This window comes from Electrophorus electricus, chromosome 8 (assembly GCF_041902795.1).
Source record: "Electrophorus electricus isolate QZ-2024a chromosome 8, ASM4190279v1, whole genome shotgun sequence".
NCBI classification, from domain to species: Eukaryota; Metazoa; Chordata; class Actinopteri; order Gymnotiformes; family Gymnotidae; genus Electrophorus; species Electrophorus electricus.
Genome location: NC_137504.1, coordinates 3,581,271 through 3,605,000, shown reverse-complemented (window position 1 = coordinate 3,605,000; position 23,730 = coordinate 3,581,271). Strand labels below are relative to the sequence as shown.

At 48.3% G+C, this 23,730-nt stretch overlaps 1 protein-coding gene across 1 annotated transcript in view; it reads right to left on the bottom strand.

Annotated features, from left to right (window-relative positions):
* The window catches only part of atp2a2b (ATPase sarcoplasmic/endoplasmic reticulum Ca2+ transporting 2b), a 24,189-nt gene extending 1,641 nt beyond the window's left edge, over positions 1 to 22,548 (bottom strand). Inside the window, exons 1-20 of the mRNA XM_035526926.2 lie at positions 21,934 to 22,548; positions 21,462 to 21,479; positions 21,282 to 21,364; positions 18,706 to 18,810; positions 16,048 to 16,186; positions 8,658 to 8,738; positions 7,486 to 7,571; positions 6,638 to 7,102; positions 5,100 to 5,188; positions 4,893 to 4,995; positions 4,632 to 4,763; positions 4,359 to 4,478; positions 3,747 to 3,965; positions 2,949 to 3,284; positions 2,362 to 2,582; positions 1,917 to 2,119; positions 1,507 to 1,592; positions 1,236 to 1,369; positions 900 to 1,017; positions 1 to 117 (exon numbers count right to left, since the gene is read on the bottom strand). The exon at positions 1 to 117 is cut by the window's left edge and continues 1,641 nt beyond it. Coding sequence (XP_035382819.1) covers positions 1 to 117; positions 900 to 1,017; positions 1,236 to 1,369; positions 1,507 to 1,592; positions 1,917 to 2,119; positions 2,362 to 2,582; positions 2,949 to 3,284; positions 3,747 to 3,965; positions 4,359 to 4,478; positions 4,632 to 4,763; positions 4,893 to 4,995; positions 5,100 to 5,188; positions 6,638 to 7,102; positions 7,486 to 7,571; positions 8,658 to 8,738; positions 16,048 to 16,186; positions 18,706 to 18,810; positions 21,282 to 21,364; positions 21,462 to 21,479; positions 21,934 to 22,051 — 2,973 coding nt within the window. The 5' untranslated portion in view covers positions 22,052 to 22,548. The remainder of the gene's footprint in view (positions 118 to 899; positions 1,018 to 1,235; positions 1,370 to 1,506; positions 1,593 to 1,916; positions 2,120 to 2,361; positions 2,583 to 2,948; positions 3,285 to 3,746; positions 3,966 to 4,358; positions 4,479 to 4,631; positions 4,764 to 4,892; positions 4,996 to 5,099; positions 5,189 to 6,637; positions 7,103 to 7,485; positions 7,572 to 8,657; positions 8,739 to 16,047; positions 16,187 to 18,705; positions 18,811 to 21,281; positions 21,365 to 21,461; positions 21,480 to 21,933) is intronic.
* Between the last annotated feature and the right edge of the window lie 1,182 nt (positions 22,549 to 23,730).

Here is a 23,730-nt window from a genome sequence, read left to right as displayed (position 1 = left end):
CTCCAGGTAGTTCCGGGCCGCAAACTTGAGCACCTCGTCCAGCAGGATGACAGGGAGAGAGATCTTCAGCACCATCAGCCACTGGGTCACGTTGAGTGGGGTGATCTGAAAGATCATCTGAGGAACAAAGATGATAAACATTAGAGGAAGAAACATGCCTGTTGCGGTAAACAACAGAGATGACAATTGTGTCAATGACATCAAAGACTACTGACACATGGATTAAAAATTACTGGTCAATACCAATAGTCAATAATACCGATAAACAAACAAACAAACAAACAAACAAACAAACAAAAACCCACACTAGCCAATACCGATACCATAACTTTTGGCTACACTTACACAAGGTTACACTCCACTTACATAAGAAGAAGCATTGATTTTTATAACTTTTCCTCATATTCCCCCAATTCCTCCTCTAGCCTGGGTGAAGCTCTAAGAGCTTTTCCAATTCATGCTGACCATCAGCTGACAGCACAGTAAGAAATCCAGAACAGTGGACCATATCCTTTTACTGCTCAGGTGATATTTGAAATTGTTTGGAATTTTTAGGTTTGTTAAATTTTTTTTTTTTTTTATAGTTAAAAAGTTTGACGAGAAAGCCTACAGCCACATTCAGTACTTAGCACTACCAAAACAGCATTTCCCCGGTGGATCCTGCACTGTTGTAAACCACTTTGTTTCATGTGGGCACGTTCATGCCACAGAACTGTTTTAATGTTATGTTCCAAGCGGCATGATTGGCTGTATAGAAACATCAGTCACAGCCACATGGCCCCTTCCTTTCCATTGCAGACTATTTTTGGCTTCACAGAGTGACAAAACGTAAACGCCTCCACTTGCCCCTCCCACCCCCGCCCTGTAGAATCTAGCCCCCCCCCCCCACTCACGCATACCGGCAGAGGCTCCACATAGAGGATGAGGAAGTGCAGGGACATGGAGAGGCAGATGGCTCCCAGCAGCCACACGTTCTCCCAGGGAGGCATGCGCAGCAGGGACTGGTTCTCTGACACGCTAACAACAACGACAACAACAACAGTCCTGTCAACAAGTTGGTCAACATGTCATGGCCCATGTCTGGAAAGGCACTGCATTGCAGAGTTTAGTGTCACAAAGTCCGCATGTCAGCAGCGAAAAACACCGGAATCTGCAATGCTAAAACGCTCCTTGCCTGAATGTGATTCCCAAGTTCTAGTGGGAAGCTGTGTTTGTGCTGCACTTCCTGCACTGACCTGTTGAGGGCGTTGCACATCTCAATGGTGACCAGCACAGACAAAGCCATGGTCATAGGGTATGGAGACTCAAAGACTTCGCACTTGATGTCCATAAACTCGGGGTTCTCCGGGCCACACTGGAGGAAGTGACTCTGGAGGAAGAAAACGTGGCCTGCTGAAACATTTCACACTGAGATGAAGAGTTTTGGGAAAACTCAGCTCAGACAGGACTCGTGCGTGAGCCTGCGCACATGTGCATGCGAACGGAGGAAGCAGCAGCGGCACTAACCAGCTGATAGAAGGTGACCCGTGGTCCGTCTTCAGCAGCAACGAACCACCATGCTGCAGCGCCAACTGTGGCTGCCCCAACATAGCCTGGAGGGGAGAGAGTTAACCCCATCATTTTTGCTCACACACACACACACACACACACACACACCTCTAAATCAGATCTAACCTAAATTAGGGTGGTTCTGCTTGGCTGGGGGTCCAGCACTGGCTGGCTCAAACCCAGCTGAGTCTACTCAGTTAACGATCAGGTTTAGTACCTCTGTTAGAGCAATGGGACAATTGGCAAACTGCCCTCCAGGGCTGGAGCCGGACACACCTGCCCCTTGGTGGGGGGGGGGGGGGGGGGGGGGGTTCTTAAACTTTTTAAAAAAAAAGCATAAACCACCGAGACTTTGCCAGAACACTCACAGCCGATGGCCAGGTATCTGAAGAAGAGCCAGCCGGAGATGAGGGGCTCGCGCGCGTTCCGGGGTGGCTTGTTCATGATGTCCAGGTCGGGCGGGTTGAAGCCCAGTGCTGTGGCGGGCAGGCCATCCGTCACCAGGTTCACCCAGAGCAGCTGCACGGGGATAAGTGCCTCTGGGAAGCCCAGCGCCGCCGTCAGGAAGATGCTGCAGTCGACACGACCAACAACCACTTTTAACGCCATGAAAGAGATTTACACGCCATGGTAAGCCGAGAGGCTTTTAGAGAGTAAAGAAAATCTCATGGTATCAAATCTCGTTTCCTAGGACTCCTACTAAGTCAATCCTCATCATAACCCGACACCAGTTATGAGAACGAGCAGAACTAATGAAGAAGCATTCCCAGGGCCAGTTAAGACCCGGCACGGTTACAAACATGAGGCTCTTACCACACCACCTCGCCCACGTTGGAGGAGATGAGATAGCGGATAAACTGCTTCATGTTGTTGTAGATGGCCCGCCCCTCCTCCACCGCCGCCACGATGGTGGCAAAGTTGTCGTCAGCCAGCACCATCTCGGACGCCGTCTTGGCGACGGCCGTACCGGAGCCCATGGCGATGCCGATCTCTGCCTTCTTCAGGGCAGGAGCGTCGTTCACGCCATCACCAGTCTAGAGAGGAGGAGGCGGAACGACAGAACTATTAAGGACCCGAATGTCTGGCAGTAGGTTGATTGGGTTAACGGTTAGGTTTCTGTTTTCTTTCATCTGCTCATGCCGTCTCAGCCTATAAACGTAATCCATCCTGTAAAGATGGGATCACAGGAGCTAGCAGTGGACGGCCAAGCCGCCACACGGAGTTCCCAATGCAAGATGTAAGCAGACCTCAGTGAACCTGTGTCTACCCTGTTGGTGTCCTGGTTATGACCCAATTCATTTGAAGTCTTTAAGATAAAATAGTGGTCAAAGCTGAAACCTCACCCCCCCCCCCCCCCCCCAACCCCCATGAGAGCAGGGAGGAAGGGGTTGCAGCGTTACCATGGCAGTGATCTCGTCGTAAGACTGCAGGTACTCGACAATCTTGGACTTGTGGGAGGGTTCAACGCGGGCGAAGCAGCGTGCAGTCAGCACGGCCTCGCGCTGGGCGTCGGATGAGAGGTCGTCGAACTCGCGCCCCGTGAAGGCCATGCGCGACACGTCCTCATCCTCGCCGAAGATGCCAATGCGGCGGCAGATGGCCACGGCTGTGCCCTTGTTGTCACCTGTGATCATGATCACCCGGATGCCTGCCAGGCAGCACAGCTTGATGGAGGCAGCCACCTCCGCCCGGGGCGGGTCCAGCATGCCCACGCAGCCTACGAACGTCAGGTCTGTCTGCAGGGGGGACCATTAAATCGTCAAGCGTGTTACTTTCTGCCAGTCACTCGGCAACACACTCACTCACATTCAGGTGCACAGCTGTTCACTACGTCCATTCATTCACTCTCTCTGGCCACTTATGAATTTGAGAGTTCTGCATTTGTTTCAGATGAGCGCCGACTTAATTCTACGGCACGGTGGTTTTCTGTTACAGCTCTGTTGCCTGCCTGCACCCAGTTTGTCCCAGCCTTTTCACTTACAGACTCTTACACATGTGGAAGAACTCAAAAGGCCCTGCTCAAGAACCTGGCAGTCTGACAACCCGAACAAATCACAAAGAGGAAGGGCACCCCAGGAGGGCACCTTCTAACTAGGATCTGGACAGAGCTTCTGATTCCGATTGCCCAACACCGTTAAGGTCCAGAGTACTGCAGCTGCCAGACTGAAGCCCTTCTGCACCTGTGCCAAGGTTCTGACCTCGTATTCGACGAAGCGTGAAGAATCGTCCAGCACCAGGTGCTCCCTGCTGATGGGGTTGTCCCGCGTGGCCAGAGCCAAGCACCGCAGTGTGTCCCGCCCGGTCCCATACTCGCGGATCACGGACAAGAGCTTCTCCTTGATGCCTGCCGTCAGAGGGACCTTATTACTGCCCACACGGACGTGTGTGCACCGGTCAATCACACCCTCCGGAGCACCCTACACACACACACACACACACACACACACACACACACACACACACACAAAGTGAACACAGATTGAGTGATAATTAAAATGACCATCAAACACACCAGAGCAAGACTACAGATCTGATTTCTGCTTTCATCCTCAATATCGATTTGATCTCTAATCACAGAAAGCAGAGCAGTGCTTCAGTCCAGAGGTTTCAAGACAGTTTTGTGTTTCACACTCTTCATATTCAACACACAGAATGTGTTTTTTTTCCTCCTGGATCAGCTCCTCAGAACTGATAGCAGGTCAGTAGCTTTCTCTGATGCTCCTCGTGTTCCCAAGCTCAGGTGAAAACGCAGGCGCTCAGGACACGCAACGCGAGAGCACCACGGCAACTATCCGCAGAGGGGCGGTTACCTTGACGAACATCTTGCCCATGGCGGAGCGGGCTTTGTTGGGGGTGCAGTACACAGACATGGACTTCCTGTCCCGTGAGAACTCCAGCGTGAACTCCTTCTTCATCAGCTGTTTAATGACCTGAGTAAAAGGCACACAAAACAGGACAGCTGCTGAATAGAGGAGCCCCTGCATGCCCCAGCACACAGCCTCGCACAGGGGCGGTGGACAGCACCACCAAAGCCACTCGCCTTCCTGGTGAGAGCGGGACAGGACTGGAAACAGCAGACTTACAGAGTTGCAGGCATTGGCACGTTCAATCTTGGAGAGACCTTTGAGATCGGTGTCAAACACGTTCATCTTCTCCACGAGACAAGCAAGAGCCGTTTCTGTGGCCTCGCCAACCTTCTCATACACTCCTTTGACCTAGCGGCAGACAGACAGACAACCCAAGGCCCATCAGGTGAGCTGCTCTGTGGTAAAGGACGCTGTAAAACGGTGATGTAAAATGAACTTAAACTGTGATGCTTATTTGATCCAAATTTGGCCTCAGACCTCGTTATAGTCCAACGAGGAGTCGTTACAGAGTGCACAGATCGTCGCCATCTCAACCAGAGCATCGTACTTGTAGCACTTCACTGGTTTGCCATCCTGATACCTGAGGAAAAGGGCAGAGTTAGTCCTCACCTCTGCAAAGCTATTCAACGTCAGAGTGTTTAGATGAACACGTTTGTGCGCTCGCATAGTGCACAGAGGACTCACACTTCTCCTTCAGGTGCATATGTGGAGCCAGTAACGGTGAACTGCCTGAGAAAGCAGCTGTCTCCCTCCACCTGGTCTACAATGAACATCTGACACACACACACACACACACACACACACACACACACACACACACACACACACACACACACACACACACACACACACACACACACACACACACACACACACACACACACACACACACACACACACACACACACACACACACACACACACACACACACACACACACACGCAATTCATAAAACCTCCTGCAGGTGGTACACTCAGCACCAAGACACTGCAGTGCCTAGGACAGGCAGTGGTACACTGCCTCTGAATGCGAAATCTAAACACTAAAGGAAATTTCTTTAGGGGTTATCCAAAGGTCACGAAGCACTGAAAGACACCTAAAATGGATAAGTGGCCGGGGGGTTGGGGTGCCGCCCCTGACAAAAACCAGAGCCACAGGACATGGCAGACATCAGGGTGAAGTAGAAAGGGACATGAGGACTGGTCCCCGCCACGTCTCTTCAGGGCTGACCCAAGCGGGGACAGGCTCTGCACAGCTACAGCGATGTGATTAGCATCAAAGTCCGAAAGTCTCTCGGGTCCGTCAGCACTGGACAGCCACGTCACAGCCCGACAGGGAGAAGCAGGGTGAGACTTAAAAGATAAAATACACCAAAAAATAAAAAGCGGTCAATTTACTCAACCTTTTCAGTACAGCACAGCTGCACAAATCAGTCATTAGAACCCTGTTAACACTTCCATTTCTAAATAAGTCCTGGGCATGTTTGGCCCTGGCTTGCGTCACTAGAAGTGACGCATTTCATCTCATATACGGTGCTCTTAACACAGCTTGGAGCCAGAGGTTTCAATCCTGCTTCAGCGTGTCAGCAAGAAGACCACGCATGTAGAGAACGACTGGCACAGTGTGTGTGCTTGCGTGCTCACGTGTGTGTATGGCCAGAGCACAACTGTGCTGAGGATCAGAGACAGACTACACACAAGGTCAGTTATGCAACACTACAGCATGTAAGCGACTAGCGCATACTGATCAGCAGTCACAACAGAGCTGCACTGGCGGGGGGGGGGTAGAGCCTGGAGGAGAGTAATGAGTCAAAACTAAGAAAGAAAGAAAAAGAAAAAGAAAAAAAGAATGGGAGAAATGGAGGGAGAGAAATAGAAATCTAAAAAGTGCATGAAAGGAGAAAGGAAAGCTGTTCTGTATTTCCTTGAGCCTGAGACCAAGAGAGGCAAAAACAGGGGTGGGGGGGGGGGGGACAGGATCCTTTGAAACTGTTAAACACCTTATAGAAAAAGCCTGGACAGCCATGAAGCAAGTCTGAGAGGTCGATACAGTAGCCAACATTAAAAAAAAAAAAAAACGCTGCCACTGTTCAGTGATGCATGAAATAAGTGTCCATATTCACAATCATTTGCATAATACACACAAAAATATGCATCATCATGACGGCGCTTCAAAGCGCAACAGATCAAAGGGATTCTAAAGTATGGAAGCCCCTCCTCACCCTGCACACGGACATCTGGTTGGTGGTGAGCGTGCCCGTCTTGTCGGAGCAGATGACGGAGGTGCAGCCCAGCGTCTCGACGGAGGGCAGCGAGCGCACGATGGCGTTCTTCTTGGCCATGCGGCGGGTGCCCAGCGCCAGGCAGGTGGTGATGACAGCAGGCAGGCCCTCGGGGATGGCGGCCACGGCCAGTGCCACGGCGATCTTGAAGTAGTAGATGGCGCCGCGGATCCAGGAGCCGCCGTGCACGGGGTCGTTGAAGTGGCCGATGTTGATGATCCACACGGCGATGCAGATGAGCGAGATGACCTTGGAGAGCTGCTCGCCGAACTCGTCCAGCTTCTGCTGCAGCGGCGTGCGCTCCTGCTCCGTTGACGCCATCTCGTCTCGGATCTTGCCGATCTCCGTGTTCACACCCGTCGCTACCACTACGCCCACCGCCTTGCCTGCCGCGATGTTCGTGCCCTGCCAGTGCCAAGGGCAAGATCAGAACAAATTGCTAAAGCGGTCACCCTTAGAGCTTTGAAGTCACTTCTAAGAGCTGAACATTTACCAGTGGTGGCATGCAATGGCCCTGGGCACAAAGGTGGGTACGGCCCTGGAGATCTTTTACTCTACCAGAGGACCAGAGCAGACCACCTCTGCCAAATACCATGGGGTTTTACCCGCAGGAATGTTTATACTTAAAATTCAACAGCGGATCCTTAAGTACTAACTGCAACAACAGCTCAAGACAACTCTAAATCCACAAGTGTGGGAAAGGGCGCCGTTGCACAGGGAGACGCAACACTCCCAGCACTGAGGAAGGCACCAGAAGCAGCAGCTGTACAGAGCGAATTCACACTTACGGAGAACAGCATGTTCTTCTTGTCCTGGTTGACGGCGCGCGGGTCGGGGACCGGGTCTGTGTGTTTAATGACGGACACGGACTCACCTGCGGAGGAGGAGCAGACGCGGGGGTGGGGAGTTAGTGAAGCCAAGGACAGAAGCACACGGCTGGGTGGTTCTCTGTTACCCAGTCTGGCTGGGGAAACCGGCCAACCTATACCTCTGTTCAGCACTGCAGCTTATTCAAGTAACAAATATACAGGGAAATCCAGATGAACTAAACCAGTGATGAAACACTTGACCTAACAACAAGTTTCACCTAAATCCCAGTTGCCAGCAAATCTTCATGATGTTCTGACCCTGTTCTAGAATTAGCAGTTTCTCGCGTCTCCTGGAGGCTCCAGCTGACAGGTTTAATGCAGCGCCAAGTGTGCGAATTCGTCATCAACACCACCAAGAACCGAGCCGTGGAGCATCAAGCAAAGCTGTGAGCAACTGCTTTCAGTCTACACAACTATGCTTAGCATCGCAGAAGTTCCCCATTAGCTGTAAGATTCACGTTCTGACTGCGACCATTTGACCAGTTTAGACCTTTACAATATCTAAAGCAATGGGACTGTCATTACCAAACATCTCCAGACTCTAAAACTCCAAGATTTGCAGCTTGCTCATCTCCCAGAGAGAGGGGGATACCACAGAAACATCCTAACAGGCAGAGCAGACTGCTAACAGGGGGAAATCGGTAACTGTAACTGAATGATCAGTTACTGAAAGATCCGAGGTCAGTTGTGCAGCACAACAAGAAACAGCCAATAGTGGAGAAACTAAATCACTGACTGGGAGCTTAAACACTCAGTTACCAAATAAGGAAGGAAAGGAAGATGTGAGCCCTACAGTACCATCTCCCCTCCCCCACTCCTAGCCCCAACAAGGTGATTCTTGCTTGCACTGTAGACGTAGCCTTTATCCTTTAGTGATTTTTTCTGTTGCTTTTTGGCTTTTCCCGTTTGTTTGGTTTTTTTTTATACAAAAAGAAGTTAGCATGGTGGCATCACATTAAATATGTCTTCTCTTATTACATAATTTCTCATCAGTGTTTTGGCAGCACCTGCAATACTTTTCATATTTTAATATATTCATAATATATTCAGTGTCTATAGGTTGGCACTTCAACAAACACAACTGGTCTCACCTGTCAGAATGGACTGGTCCACTCTCAGCGTGGTGGACTTGATGGAGGTCAGGCGGATATCAGCAGGAACCTTGTCACCCACTAGAGAGGAAACAAAGTGTGCTGTCAGACACGAGCACAGTGTACGTGAAGGAAAGAGCTGTTTCCACCACTCTGTGGCGGCCACACACTCGCAGCAGGCGCAGGCTTACGTGAACAAACTGATCATTTCAAACCCATCAACAGCCTCGCTTCTGCCAGCATCAAGGACTCGCCGTGCACCAACCAGCAATGGAACACCCTTTAGAGCCTCGTTGGTCTGTGCAATCCTGAAGCCCTTATTTTACACAGACACTGGAGGTTCAGGCTTCCCAAAGGCCAGAAGGGGGTCCTCGAGGGTCCGGATGTTGGCAGACCGTTTCTCATGACATTAAAGGTCCAACCACCACACTGACGTCACTGCAGTGAGGAACTCGGCATCGCACCTTCTGCACTTCAGAACCAAGTGTAAATCAGCCAGCAAGAGAGCCTGTGAGCCTGCTAGTTTGTTATGGCACTGGAGCAGCAGCAGCATCAAACTAGGAGAAAAAGTGTTAATCTGCATTTTGAAAAGACAAGTGGAGAAAAAAAACTTGAGTGAGGACTGAAGCCCTTGATATCAAATTTCGTTTGATTCCAGCTGAGAACATACCAGGCCAATAACACAGGGCTGAACTGACTGCACCTGGCAGGCCGTGGAGTGGCCAGTGCTAACCTGATAAAGGTGGAGGAGCAATACCTGATGTAGATTTAGCACCACCAAACGCAGAGTTACCCAACATGTCTCATGTTTCCGTGAGGACACAGAAATCGTCAGCATTAGTTTCACCAGGCAGGCCTTGCCAAAAATAAAATAATTAGATAATATCAAGCGCTTTAAAAATGTTCCAGTGCTCTGTGACGGATGATAAAAATAGACTACACATCATTCTTTCCACAAACGAGAGGATTTTAGTAAATGCTTGGGGCAGTGGTGGGGGGGGGCTCCAATGTAAACAGCTAATTTTTTCCACCAAATAAATCTTTGAATGAATGAGAATATATATATATATATATATATATATATACACACACACACATACACACACATATACGGGCCCTCCAAAATCCGACATTTATTAGCCACATGGAGAAGAACTCACTTGAACCATCCACTTTAAAATGTGTAAACGCTGAGTTTATGTGGAGACCGCTTCGACAACAACCAGCGTGCGTCCTCGCCACTAGACATGCATAGGCTGAAGCTGAGCGCAGCACCCGCGCGCAGATCCGTGCCAATCCTCCACGTCCGGTAGGGGAGCGAACGCATCTCCTTTCCTGGATCACGTTTTCATAGGCATATAAATCTACGCGTAGGCCTTCGCTGCCCCACTGGTGCCGGCATGGCAGCAAGAGCGTACCAAATATGGCAGAAGTATCTTGATATGGTCCACGGTGTACGGATGGGTTTACAGCACTTCTTACAGTGCTATTGAAGAGCTGGCCAGAGGGGGATTTGACTGGAGTTTACCGGACCATGCTGTGCCTTGATCTGAGACAACTTCCTCTCAAACAATGGCCTGGGCCTTCATGCAACCCTGAGCTGGGTTAACATCCTACCACCTCTTCAGTGGACTGAAGAAAAAGGGCAGTGGTAGATCAGTGTTGAAGGTACTTGTAACCAGAAGGTTGCTGGTTCAAGCCCCACCACTGCCAAGTTGCCACTGCTGGGCCCCTGAGCAAGGGTCCTATAACCCTCAATTGCTCGAATTGTACTCGCTCAAAATTGTAAGTTGCTTTGGATAAAAGCATCAGCTAAATGCCATAAATGTAAAAAGGAATTCCAAATACTATGGGTGAGGTGACAGACGCAATTTGTGTTTCCATATCTCAATATTAGGCATGCAATATTTTCCTTGTTGAAGCATTGCAAGTGGAATCTAAATACATCACCCCTCCAACTGACCTTCTGATCGGAAGTACTCAGTTTAGCTCCTGGAGTGCTACGGAAAACAGATCTTCATGATCCCATTTATAAAAATACCTCACCAACTTTAAAATGCCCTAAACTGAATGAATGAATGTAGAGCATGTTTTCAATATATAGCTCAAGATAAAAAAAGGTTGGATGGTAGGGTAACCTAGTTTATGCAATCAGGGAAAACACGGTTCTGTAAGAATAACTCTCCTTGATAAGAACTAATCGGAGATTAGATTTTACTTAATGAACGGCTTGAAAGGAATTTCTCAACAGCATCGCCGCCTAACTGATCCTAACGATTACACCATTTTATGCCAGTTTAAGCACTTCCCTTTTGGGAAACAGCTTATACGAGCCCTAGCTGATATGAGTTCTTCCAGATGCAGCATATGAAATGTGATACAATTCTAATCGTCTTAGAGGAGCAACATTAAAAGAAAAAAGGGCATGGCCCAGGAGTGTTGGGGAGGGTTCAGACTTGGTAGCTTTGGTTCCATTGAAATTAACCCTGGTGCAATTGTACAATTAGTGCAGATCACTGGAGTGAGCGAGAACGCTTTCTTGCAATGCCTGGTGCGCGTCAAATAAGCTCCTCGGGCAAAGTTGGTCTCGGCCCGCTTCCAAACTGGTTCGCTTAGTATGAAAACAGGACGAACCAAAAAGCGCCGAACGCAGGATGTGATGTCACAAGCTGCGAGCCAAAACTCTGAGTGGGAGAAGAGAGTGGTGGAAGAACAGTCATGGCAGCAAAAATGAACAGTAGAGCAACAGGGAGGTAAAATGCCTCATTATTTGGTACAACGAGCTAATCTGTACTGTGCAGGAAAAAACTTCAAAGATGCCGCATTCAACACATACTTCCTGTAGTTGAGGAATTCCTCATGCTGTTTCTCCTCCTTTGCACTTTTCAGCTCTTCCTGAGCATTCTTTATAGTTACTTTCGCAATGTGTGTAATTAAAGCTGTTGAATCAGCAAACAGCTGGGGGGCTAGCTAGAACTGCCCATCATAAACGTACAGGGGAAGAAAAAAAAAAAAAAAAAAAAAAAAAAAAAAAAAAGCTTTTTGCCTTTGCTAACAAAACATGACTAATGCCTCCTGGTAACAGTTTGTGTAGATTGACAAGAACACAGTCCTCTACAACAGACACACCAACACATCTCACAGGAGAGTAAAACGCAAAAACAAGAGTGTTGAGCATCTGATTAAAGGGTTACTTTGATACAGTCTGGTTAAGGTAAACTGTAAGGGCTTTTTGGGCCAGCTGTCTGGTCAGGACACTTGTCAACACGAGTATCGTATCAGTCTCCAGGTTCCAGACAGCTCACATATGGCACCCTTCCATCTTAGCACAGGACAAACACTTCCGTATCAAAGGAAGAAGGAAGAGGAACACTGATGAGTGCAGGCACACGCGTCAACCAAAAGCTCTGAAAACAAGCAGTTACACTGCTCGCTTACAAGGAATCATTGCCTACGTGGACTTGTTATGTAACAGCTCAACAGTAACAAATTCCGGTTAAAGAGGAAGAAACCCTTTTTTGACATTTAGTTTAACTTCCAGCCCCTCCCTGTACAACCCTGCCCCACCTCTCAAAGAACAATCCTACTGAACTAAGACTAATACAGTTCTCATCGGGTTTCAGCTGCGGCTCGGGGTCTAAAGCAGCAGGGGCCAACTCTCAGCTCTCCTGCTCCTGCTAAACGCTTTGCTCCTTCTCTCCGGCATGCTCCGGGAGCTCCAGGGTCCAAGCTGAAAGCAGACGTGCAGCAGGGCTGGCAACAAGGGACATGTTGTAGGACGGGCACTCTCCGTCCTGGAGGAACACGTCCGTGCTCGACACTCCGCAGGCCACGTGAGAGCAGGGAGAAGCCATCTGTTGCCATGGTTACCCGTCTCCTCTGATCCAACCTGCTGCGTGATTCTCGGCCTTCCTCTGGCCTGCACCTCCTTTCTCAGCTGTGGGCGCAGGTTTGTGGTGGTCTCACGTCGCCATTCTTCACTAGACCATTACTCACACGCACCGCCTCCGTACCATTATCAGTTCGTTCAGAGCTCCCAAGCGTCAGGCCGGTTACCACGGCAACGGAGAAACCATTTAACAGTGGACAACATGAAAAGAAAGTCCACAGACTGCCAAATCCTTAGGCAATGTCACTTCAGGTCAAAGAAATGCCATCATGTACTAGAGCATCGGTCCAATCAAACCCTCCTTCATGAATGCCAGGTCCAGAGAGACAGGGCCCCTGAGACTAACAGAGGACTTTTTTCGACTGGGGAGTGAGTACAATAACGCGTTTGTGTGCAAGCCTGTGGAGTGAAAAGATCAGGCAAGCAAGCACAGGGGGCGCTCACATGTCACTTAGTCACGCACACACACTCCCCCTCTCTGCCCCAACGGATTATTGAGCGCACTCAAGCAGTTAGCAGGTGGTGATGGCAGCTGTCTAACATACCCAACATGCTCTGTGCCCTGTTCTGAGGTCGCCAACCCTTGGCAGATGCCATCACCATCCCTCTGGGACAATGAGACAGGAGAGCTTAGCTCATCTCAGGGCTCATGCACACATGCATTACATAGAACGGAACCCACCTTGTCGTGCCTCTTCGCCACAGCCATTATATGCAAGCATGACTCACCATTCTTAACAAGTCTACAATAACATTTAAATACATCATGTTTATGCTTGCGTGTTTTTCCCCTAATGCTCCAGTATTTCACAGCTGTCATTTTGCTGTCCAATATCTTATTGATGAGGTCAGTGGCGCATTGAAATGACTTCTTCGAAACACAGAGCAGCAGATATATGAGACTCCTCACTGAAGCTCTAGAACATCTGTTTCTTTTTGTGTTGAACTGAATGCATCTTAGATACTTCACAAAACAGCCACTCTACCGAACCAGCTGGTGCATCGGGTATGAGGAACTCGAGCTGGGGGAACTGGCATTGCATTACACAGCAATAGCAACGGCGCAAAGGTACCTCCAAGAGACAGGCAGAGGCAGAAAGACAGGTGGCGCAGAGGGGACATGTCCTGTGTGGCAAGCGGGATGGGCAGGGGTCAACAGGATGTCGGTTCCCAGAAGGCTTTACAAGGTCAGCAGGGACGGGAGAGCGAGGCTGCAATTCACTCCAGTCAGCCAAAGCAAGGACGCACCGACTTCAGGCTGCAGCCAGAGGAGCGGACCAAAAACACAGACGCCATCGTCTGCAAGGCAATGCTCCAGGACGAATGGTGGCACGATCCACGGGTCTGCCTGTGGGAACCTGACACATGAACAGTGACTGGGACCAGAGAGCCCTCGAGTTTTTGGGCCAGAGCGTTAATGAATAGCAGGAGCAGCTGATTTAAGATCAGCTTTGGTCCTGAAAATAGTAATCAATCGTATTATATTGACAGCAGAGGGACTAATCCCAGACCAGCACTCCACAATATTCTCAATTTATGCAGTATGGGCTCAGAAGTGTCTGCGCACACACGCAGAGATCCTTTAGATGACTACTTAACATTCCTGTCATGAGGCACCCTCCCCTGCCCCCTACCAAGCTCCCTCAAAAGAGGCATCTTCCTTCTTCATGCTCCTGTTCACCTCTTCACTCCGGCAGCCTGCACCACGCTCAGTCTGGATCAGCAGAAATTAAACCTATTATGTCACCCCAGTGTTAGCCAGCCAATGCACGGTGTTAAGGGAATCAATCCCCCCCCCCCCATTTCTCCTTCCCAAAGAGAAAAAAGGTACCATCCCCCAATCTTCCTCTGTTTCTGAGGCATAGGCGGAGGCTGGGGAGCGGGGGGGGGGGGGGGGGTCCTGACGACACAGGTACAAGCCAGCCAATCCTGCTCCGGAGACTCAACAATCTTAGGGAGCAGAGATTTCCATCCTGCGGGGACAAACAGGGGCTGCTCTTCCTCATTCTTCCGGCCCCCAGCCCCCCGCCAGCTGGGTTCCAAGCAGCCCTGACAGCCTCTTCCCCCTCTCTGTGCTGCATGACCCTACATTTGAGTGCAGGGCTCCTGTAGCCTTGCATAACGCGTTCACCTGGCTGCCATACGAGAAAGGATGAGTCATTAGAAAGAGCACCAGCGAGCTCCTCCGACCAGCAGGCTGCCTGCTGGCGGACAGTGATACCCTGCTCCCCTGTTCCAACTGCAGGTGACTAAGCAACGCAGTTCCACCAAACTTGCATCAGTCTAATTACAGCATGCAGGACCTGGTGACTAAGAACAAGGCAGTGGCACTCATACTGCTCCTATGGCGTCTAGGCACTTAAAGATGGCACAGCGCCCAGATCCGGTAGTAAATTTGCTTATGGGTACTGCAGGATGGTCAGGAGCAGGACAGTGAGATAGCAAAGAGCACTGTTCCTCACACAGTGGAGAGGTCCACAGCCTCTCAACTCGGCGAGCAGATGACCCAGGCTTCAGTCTGCCTGGGCTGTGACACCCAACACACCATCACGTTTAACTAACTACAGGCTTGTTGGGGCTTGGTGAAACGTTTTCTGCTCCAAGCCACAGATGAGCTCTGGGGTTTTTGTGTGCTTTTTTGCAGCACATATGCATCTCATTTTTTTGCAGTTACATAACTATTAATTAATTAAGGTTACAAATAAAAATGGTATTGATGTTTTTCCCCTTAGCAAGTATGGCGCCAAATTGCATCAGATGTGCCAGGATATGACTGTGACACTTGGGAACCGGATCTGAGTCCCAAGCCCTGTTTAGAATGCAATTTGATGCGTTTATTCACAGCTGAATAAACAACTCCACACCACACCAGTGGCATTAACAGGATGAATCTGAAGAACAACTCAGAGATAAGTGCAGTGTTTTGATTGCAGTGAAGATTCAGCCAATCAGGACAAGCGTTTCGGCAGAGCGATTGGGCGCTGTGCAGGAGCTTGGTCCAGGTGGTAGTACTACTTTAGTCTTGAAGAAGGAGCCATCTTTCCCTCTACGCTCTGCCTCACTAGCGATGCCATACCAGGCAGCAGCAGCAGCAGGAGGAGGAGGAGGATGGGGTGGCTGGTCCAGGAGTTGGGGTCGAGTGGGGTCACCAAAGCAGCAGTCGCAGGTGAGGTGTGGCGGTGACGCAGATCAGTCCTACTCCCTCCCCCTCTCTCTCCTCATACCCAGGCTCACTTTACCGTGCTGCCTTTATCCAGAAGCTGCACGTACACACCCTGTCTGCGTGATCCAGCGGTCAGAAACACAGTGAGGGTAGTGTAAGACTAAACTATGGGTAACCCGACACCTCACAACCTGTAGACAGACCGTGTGGGTGGTGCAGAAGATCCTGGCAACGTGGCACCAATTCAGGCCGGCCATTGTCTCTAACGGGAATACTGATTAACGCAATTCAGAGCACTGGTTAGATGTTCACAAAAGTCTAAAAGTAGATATCCTTACCAGCAACTTCCACAATGTCCCCGGGAACGATGTCCCTGGCTTTGATCCTCTGCACACTCTTCCTGTCCTGCCGATACACCTTGCCCATCTCAGGCTCATACTCCTTGAGGGCCTCTATGGCATTTTCTGCGTTTCGCTCCTGCAAGCACACGCGAACAGGAAATATGAAACAGCAGTTCTGGGTTATACAGTAGACCAAAACTACTTTGTAGGCATGGACATTCAGTACAAATTTCAGGCCTTATCTACCAAAGCAGTGATGGCAGGAATTTTGGACTACTTTCAGTCATATTCATAGATCTTAAAAAAAAAAAAAAAAAAAAAAAAAAAAAAAAAAAAAAGTGGAAGAAAAAAATGGAAGAATGAAAGAAAATGAAATGAAAAAAATCCAAGAATATTTAACAGAAGTCCAACCAGACAGGAACCATCATGGGAATTTCTCTTTTTCAAATAACCAATGACACTGGATAGGTTCAGAGAATTCCCCTCTCGCACCCACCCTTCCCAAATCTAAACATTACATTTGGAGTGACCTTTTGGTTGCTGTGATCAGTCCTCAGGGGAACACTGTCTAGAGGCTGCCCCCTGGGCTTGCCAGGGGTGTTTTTTCTTCCAAGAGGCTTCTGTTGGCCTCCCTCATATGATGGGAACACACTGCATTTGTTTCAGGCCAATGCCACCAGCTAGCTCCGGGGCAGTCGAGAGGGACTGGGCTCCACACTCAGACCGCTCGGGCATTTCCAGCACTGAGAAACAACCTCATCTCCCGCAGATCTCGACTGCTTCGACATACTGCTCCTGCACTATTTATAAAGAGTTTCCTAACGTGCAATTGAACAAAAATGACCAGTTTCCCACCAGCATTAGGTTAACAAACAATTTACCATACTAGTTACGCACATTTTTTCACACACTTGTTTCTCTTTACATCTAGGTAACTGTAATTCTTAATAGCGGAATAATGGGTGTTCCTAGTCATTCTAGCCAACAGTAAAATCAAGAAGCAAGGAACTGAAATGCAAGAGCCAATGACAACAAAACGTGAAACACGTGGAACACCACATAGAAGGAAATGCCATAATAAGCACAGGACGCGGTTATAGATCTCGTTGCCTAATAAAATCAGAAGAGCATTAGATTAAAAAGGTTGGGCAACGTTCCCACATCATGAACAGTCCCAGGTCTCGTGCATTATCTAGTTCATTTGAGAACTACAGTAGGATGTGTGGTTGGAATTGGACAGATACGCCCTTAACAACCAGGTCTGCAGGAACCCCATTTTCAAATCAGACTTAGAGAGAGGGTATAGCACTCAAGTGTAGCTACTGGAACAGCAGGGAGCTGTGCTTTAGATGGAGATCAGAACAAACGTGGTCAGGAAACAAAAAAATGAGCGAACCGTTCAGTTGAAAAGAGAATGTGTAACCAAAAACAGTGCCCTGACTTCCCTGCACCTGCAGGGCACACCTGCACAGCTCTGCCTCGACCAATTCAAATCACCATCGGAATGAAACCATCGGGATCCAGAGAGTGCCCATGTTGTTTGCAATACGTTTTAATTATACATGGTTTTGTTGTTGGGTTTCTTTTTTTGGCCAGGAAGACCAGAACACAGGGGGGAAAAAAAGTTAGTCTGTCTGGGGTTTTAATTCCAAGCCCCATGATAATTAATCATCCTAATAAAACATTACAAAGAAGCCACAATCAACACCCAGAGCAGAAGGGCAATGCACAATAGTCACCTTTGTCCCTCAGTGGCAACACCTGTCCTGGCTGCTAAGAAACATGTATTTACTGGTTATATGCTGTGGACACTTAATGGCTCTGCAATGCTCCTGGGAGCAGCAGGAGTAATGAGTCCCAAGACAAGAGTGGGGGGAGGGGGATTACTCCAAACAGAGAAGGGGAAGTACAAAAGTGCAAGGATGAAGAGAGTTAGCCTCTGTGTCACTTGTTGCCGCCCATCCCTGTGTGCAGATGAGACCGCACCTCCAGGACTTTAGCCCTTCCAGAGCAAAGGCCATGAGAATTGCATTTTTTAAAATCCATAATAGGAAAACTTGGCTAGCGTGGGCAGAGCGCGACAGAACACGACTGGTGCCTGCCAGAGACACGCTGCACCGGCTTCTCCTTTAAGGAGTGGAGCTGGAAGCGCGGCAGGGGTGAAGGCAGGGGATTCTCAGGCCAGTCTGGGTAATGAATGGTGCCTAAAATAAACCCACGGAGCAGAAACTGGGACGCGGGCTTCAGGGCCACTGGGAGGTGCTGGAGAAAAACAGGCCCGCAGCTCTCCAGCTGGCATCCGCTGAGAGCTGAGCCACCTTAAGCCAAGACCTCCACGTGTTTTCGTTTCAATAACGAGGCTAACTTCCCCAGGAAAGAGGAGCAAACACACGAAAACGTGTGTGCGCGGCAGAAACACACTCCCCCAAGCGGCTCCAGGAGAACCACGGCACTGAGCTCCTTGCACACAGACCTACATGGTCAGGTGAAAGCCTGAGACACAGCGTGAGTTGGGAAGGAGAGCAAGTGTAAGCTATAAAGGGCTAAGAGCAACAGATGTCTAGAAAGCCCAACAAACAAGACCATATGCCTTCTGAAGTGATTCCCTGTGAAACACAAACACTAAGAGGTGGGGTGTAGGGGTAGCACACTTACCTGCCAGACCCCGACTATGGCGTTGGCTATAAGAATTAGCAATATTACAAAAGGCTCCACAAAGGCTGTAACGGTTTCTTCTCCCTCTTCAAACCAGGCCAGTACCTAGAGAGAACAACGGTGAGAAAAAATGTTTAATGGGAGTTAAGATTTACAAAACTGTGGTAAACATTCAAGTTAATTTCCTATCCAAATCACATGGTCTCAGATTCAAAGCTCCAAACCAAGTTCATATGCAAAGACAAGTACAATGTCAGAGTCCCAGCCCACGTGAGGGCACATTCAGCGGGAGACAAGGGGGCCAAGCGTGTAAGGGTAATGACCTGGACCGCTACATGGCATACTGCACCTCAGCCACCCTCTTCTTCAGTGGCAAGCGTGACCGCAGTCTCTGGTGCCTGCTGTTGGCTGGGTAATGAGACGAGTTGTGTTTGATGCGCGCTCGCCCTGCTGGCCTGGCACAGACGAAGTGAGTGCCCTGCCTGGTCGGGTGGCAGTTCAGACACTGCCACCGAAGCTTGTTAAGCATGTCCCACAGGGACTGGAGACAGACAGCTTTCCCAGAGAATGGGAGACAGGCACTGTGAACACTGCAGTATGGCTGCGGCTAGTCATCCGGTGCTAACGCTGACGACAGCATCTGACACAATTAGCTCAACACAAAGCTGAATGACCACAATGCACTAAAGAGAATTCAGTGCACCACCACAAAGGTATGTGCATCATGCACGCGCACACGTCACAGTTATTTAGGCACTTGCAGCATCATCTCACTATAGACACAAACAGAATAAACATATGGTATAGTACAGCAAATGTCTTCATTCCAAACACTGTTACACCTCACAGGGCCTGTCTTAGTCGAGAAAACACAAACGTCACTACTCTCCGCAGTACAAACCTTCCAGTCATCAGCAAAGAAAGCAGAGGATGGGCCCTTACAGTTTTGGACATCTACAGAAGATATTATCTGCAATTGTATCATCACTGCTACTGGTAAACCCCCCCCCCCCCAAGCTCTGGGGACTGGGCTTTAGCCACAGATCATTAGCCAACATTAGCTGCAAAGAATTCAGAAACAAACTCCTTGGTATTGTGGTAAAACACACAAATTTCTGCATCTACAGAAATAATCTAGGTCATTCCACAAATGTGTCATGTAAAACTCCATCATGCCTCCAGCCTATAACCTATTTCAAAGTCCACAGACACAAAACAAAGCTAATGGGAGATTTTACCACGTCGTTAAATACTGTTTCTAAATCCAAAATGAACACCAGTTGGATAAACCGCAATTAATTACTCTTTTTCATGACAAGATTTCTGACTGGTCCACCATCTCTGGGCAATAACAACTTCTAAAGAAGAACTGTTCTAAAACAAGTTCTAAAGAACTGCAGACATGATGTTAACACCACTTAGATGACTGGCAGCCAAGAAACTATTGGGGCTCTGAGTCCAAACGGCAGAGATGAGAAGAAAGTCTACTAAACTATGGAAAGGACACAAAGTGCTGACTGACAGGACAGCTGGTAGGACAGGAACACCATGGACGAGCAAGCAAGAGAGAGACAGAGTGATGGACAGAGAGACTGAGTCACTGAGAGTGACAGCAAAACAGAGGGAGGGCATGAGGGAGAGAGTCTGAGAGAGACCAACGGACAGATCTATACGTTCCAGGATGGCAAAGAGGTCATGGAGGTGACCGTCACAGCTATGACTAACTTTGTCAGGGGGAATATCTTTCTAGTGCATGTACATTCCCGGTGTGTTCATTATGGCAACCCCAGTGTTGTGGTAACAAACACCGCAATCACAGTACAGCTATGGGACCTGAAAGGAAGCCAACAGGACAGCCAGACAGAGGGAGCAAAAGGTTACGGGGCCGGTCACAGGGGCCTCTAATCTCTCGCACATATTCACACCATTCCAGACAGGGCTGGCACACTAAGGACCCTTCAACTCCTGCCCGTCACTACAGAAGTGTCAATTGTGGGACAGGTGAGAGCCAAAGGCCACATTCGCACCGTCTGAAACATCCGGTCTAATCGCCGTCAACACTTCACAACTCAACGACAGCAGCTGTCTCACTGGAATCACATTACCCATGCATCAGATTCTTAACTGGCAAAACAATAGACACCTTTGATCTTGACAAAGATCTTGGATCCAAAAATTATAATTTCAACAGTATCACACGTATCCAGTGGTGCTACACAGCTGAATACAGACAAAGATTTGCATACTAGTCAACATTACTATTTACAATATTTAAATAGCCTGTTAGAAAACATTTACAACTGTGAATGAATAAGTAAATTACACGCTTCTGAGAGCTTTCAGGAGACATTATTATAGTCACTTACATTTACGGCATTTAAAAATGCGCTCTTGTCCAGACCATACATCAGCTTAAAGATATCGAACATTTAAGAATATAGTAAAACAAACTTGCTGGTACTGGCAATGAAACTGTCTGAAACCACTAATACTACAGTCTCTATTCCCATCACAAACACAAACCTTTTTCATTCTTTTGAAACTGCTACGGGACAAACAAAAAAAACAGTACTTACAAAAGATATGCATGCTGCCAGAAGTAGAATTCTGACCAAGAGGTCCTCGAACTGTTCAACAACCAGCTCCCACAGCGACTTCCCTGCACAATAAAGAACTCACATGCATAAGAATAGGCACTGGCGACACAGCAGAATTCCCACGTGCATTTGAATAGTGAACGAACCACGGCGCTTTACCTTCTTCCGCTGGTAATTCTGTGGGGCGGCGAAAGATCCGTATGAAGGAGAGAGAATGAGACATTTAGTTGCGCGATCACAATTCATTTTCTTAAAACCCGGGCATAACTTAACCAAAAAAAAAAACCTTAAAAACAAACGTATAATGTTACAAATGACTCGTCATTTCAAGCATCGTTCGCCTCTTATTTTGAGCTCATCCCGGCCGGCTAAGACCACGAGGTCGCCGACTGCAATGACGTCAGGTACGGGTCGGTTCATTTTCAACCGGTTAAACATTTTTAGTCTGTTGATGTACCGCAAAAGCCCGTGAGTGCACGCTGGGTGCGCGTCTCACGAACGTTAACTATAGCGCTGTGCAGTTAAATACACACCAGCATAAGCGAAACCACCAGCTAGCGTAGGTTAGCTAGGTTCGCTAGCCGGGGCAGCTGGGTGTCTAGCTCACCTAAATGCTCGCTAAACCACTCACCGTTGGGTCCCCATCTCTCTCTTTGCCGTTTCACCTGGTCTAGGCCGAGACCCGTGCTTTCATTAACACTGAAGTGACTGTAAACCTCCTCCACGGTCTTGGTATGAGCGTTCTCCATCACGGACAGTCTCCCGAGGGCACCAGTATTAACCTACACGGCGCGTTTCCAATCTCAGCAAGTCGAGTACCTAATAATAAAAATCTAACCGAATAACTTCACAGCAAGCTCTTCGCTGACAGTGAATCACACGCGTTTCGCTAGCAAAACCAAAGGCTCTTCGCCGAGTTGTGTAAAGCACAAATCTTTGCGCTAGCTAAGTTAGCTAGGCTAGCTAGCTGAGGGTTACTTCACGGCGCCGCAGAAGTTTTGAGGTAAACCGTCTCTCTCAGACCCGAGTCCCGGCTCGCAGGGTCGCTCGGCCGCCCTTCACCGAGTAAAATAATCGCTTCTTTAATCTTAATAAGGCAGCTCCGGGGAGCGTCTAAACGGTCTGTCTTGCCGCCGTCGCGGATATCTGTAGCTCACTCCTGACCCGGCGATCACCATCAGCACCAACCGCCCTCGGCTCGCGCCGTCCTCGAGACTGCTCCGCGTGCACTGCGCGGTGTCCGCATGTGGAACGCGCTCATTGGCTGCGGGCGCTCCGGAAGTCCCCGTTTCCTCCCTGACCGGATCAGCCGATCCGCCTCGAATGTTTGCTCAACGTCAGTGACTTTCGGCTTAGGTTTAAAGTAAAATAAATAAATGCCAACTCTTTATGTTGGATGATAAGTGACCGGTAAATGTAAAAATTAATTGCCGTTGTATATTTTTGTAATTTTTCAATTTGCATTTTGGGGGAAAAAGGTGGCGGTAGCGTCATGCAACGTGGGTAAAATGGCAGTCGAATCGGAGAGTCACCTGTCCACAATTAACTACGGCACTGAAAAACTCAGGTCAGGAGATGGTCTTTCCTTCGTAGGTGAAGTTTACTGCTAAGTACCAATGTAGTCCAACACGACCTGTTTGCTTTGTGGGTGAAGTGAGCAACTATTTGAACTAATTTTGGCCTACAGCGCTTTTATTATATCATTTTTGATTTGTGGATATTCAGTTGAGACAAGTTGTGCATAAGTTAAAGTATGAATAACTCAAACAGAATGGTTAAGCAATAAACCCAATTAACAAGAGAATGCCATTTTAAAAATGATATTTATTTACACATTTATAGAGGAGACAATAAAGGGGGATTACATTTTAAATATGTACAGATGTGTCTGTATCTGTCCTAGATGTCTATTTCTCCTGACTGCAGGTATGCACCCTTCACCTTTGGTTTATACCTAAAGTATATTGTATAATTAGCCTATTTTATTAATTCAGTATTGAATATAGTTTTCTAATACAATACCAACTTTTGCACTTTCACTGCTGTTTATGCCTGTTTATACTAGAAAAAAACCACCAATAAATATAATTTCTTATTTAAGAGGATGTTTTTCTGAATTGGTTTTCAGACTGTAATCAACCTTTTTCCTAATAAAATAATAACTAATATGGTCACACATACACACACAAAAAAATATTGCTGCAATAAATAAAGGTGTGAGGGTAAAATTAGTGAGGCTTAACACATGCTATGGAAAGCCATGCTTATACTCCGTGCCTTCTATTACAGTAACTGCTGTGTCGATTTAAAAAATGACAGACTCCTTCAGTCAAGGTCATAGCCAGTTTGCACCATGACTAACTCCCACCAGTGGCATCCTAAGCACTGTATATACTTGATTATGTATGGAACTTGTTAACAGTTATCT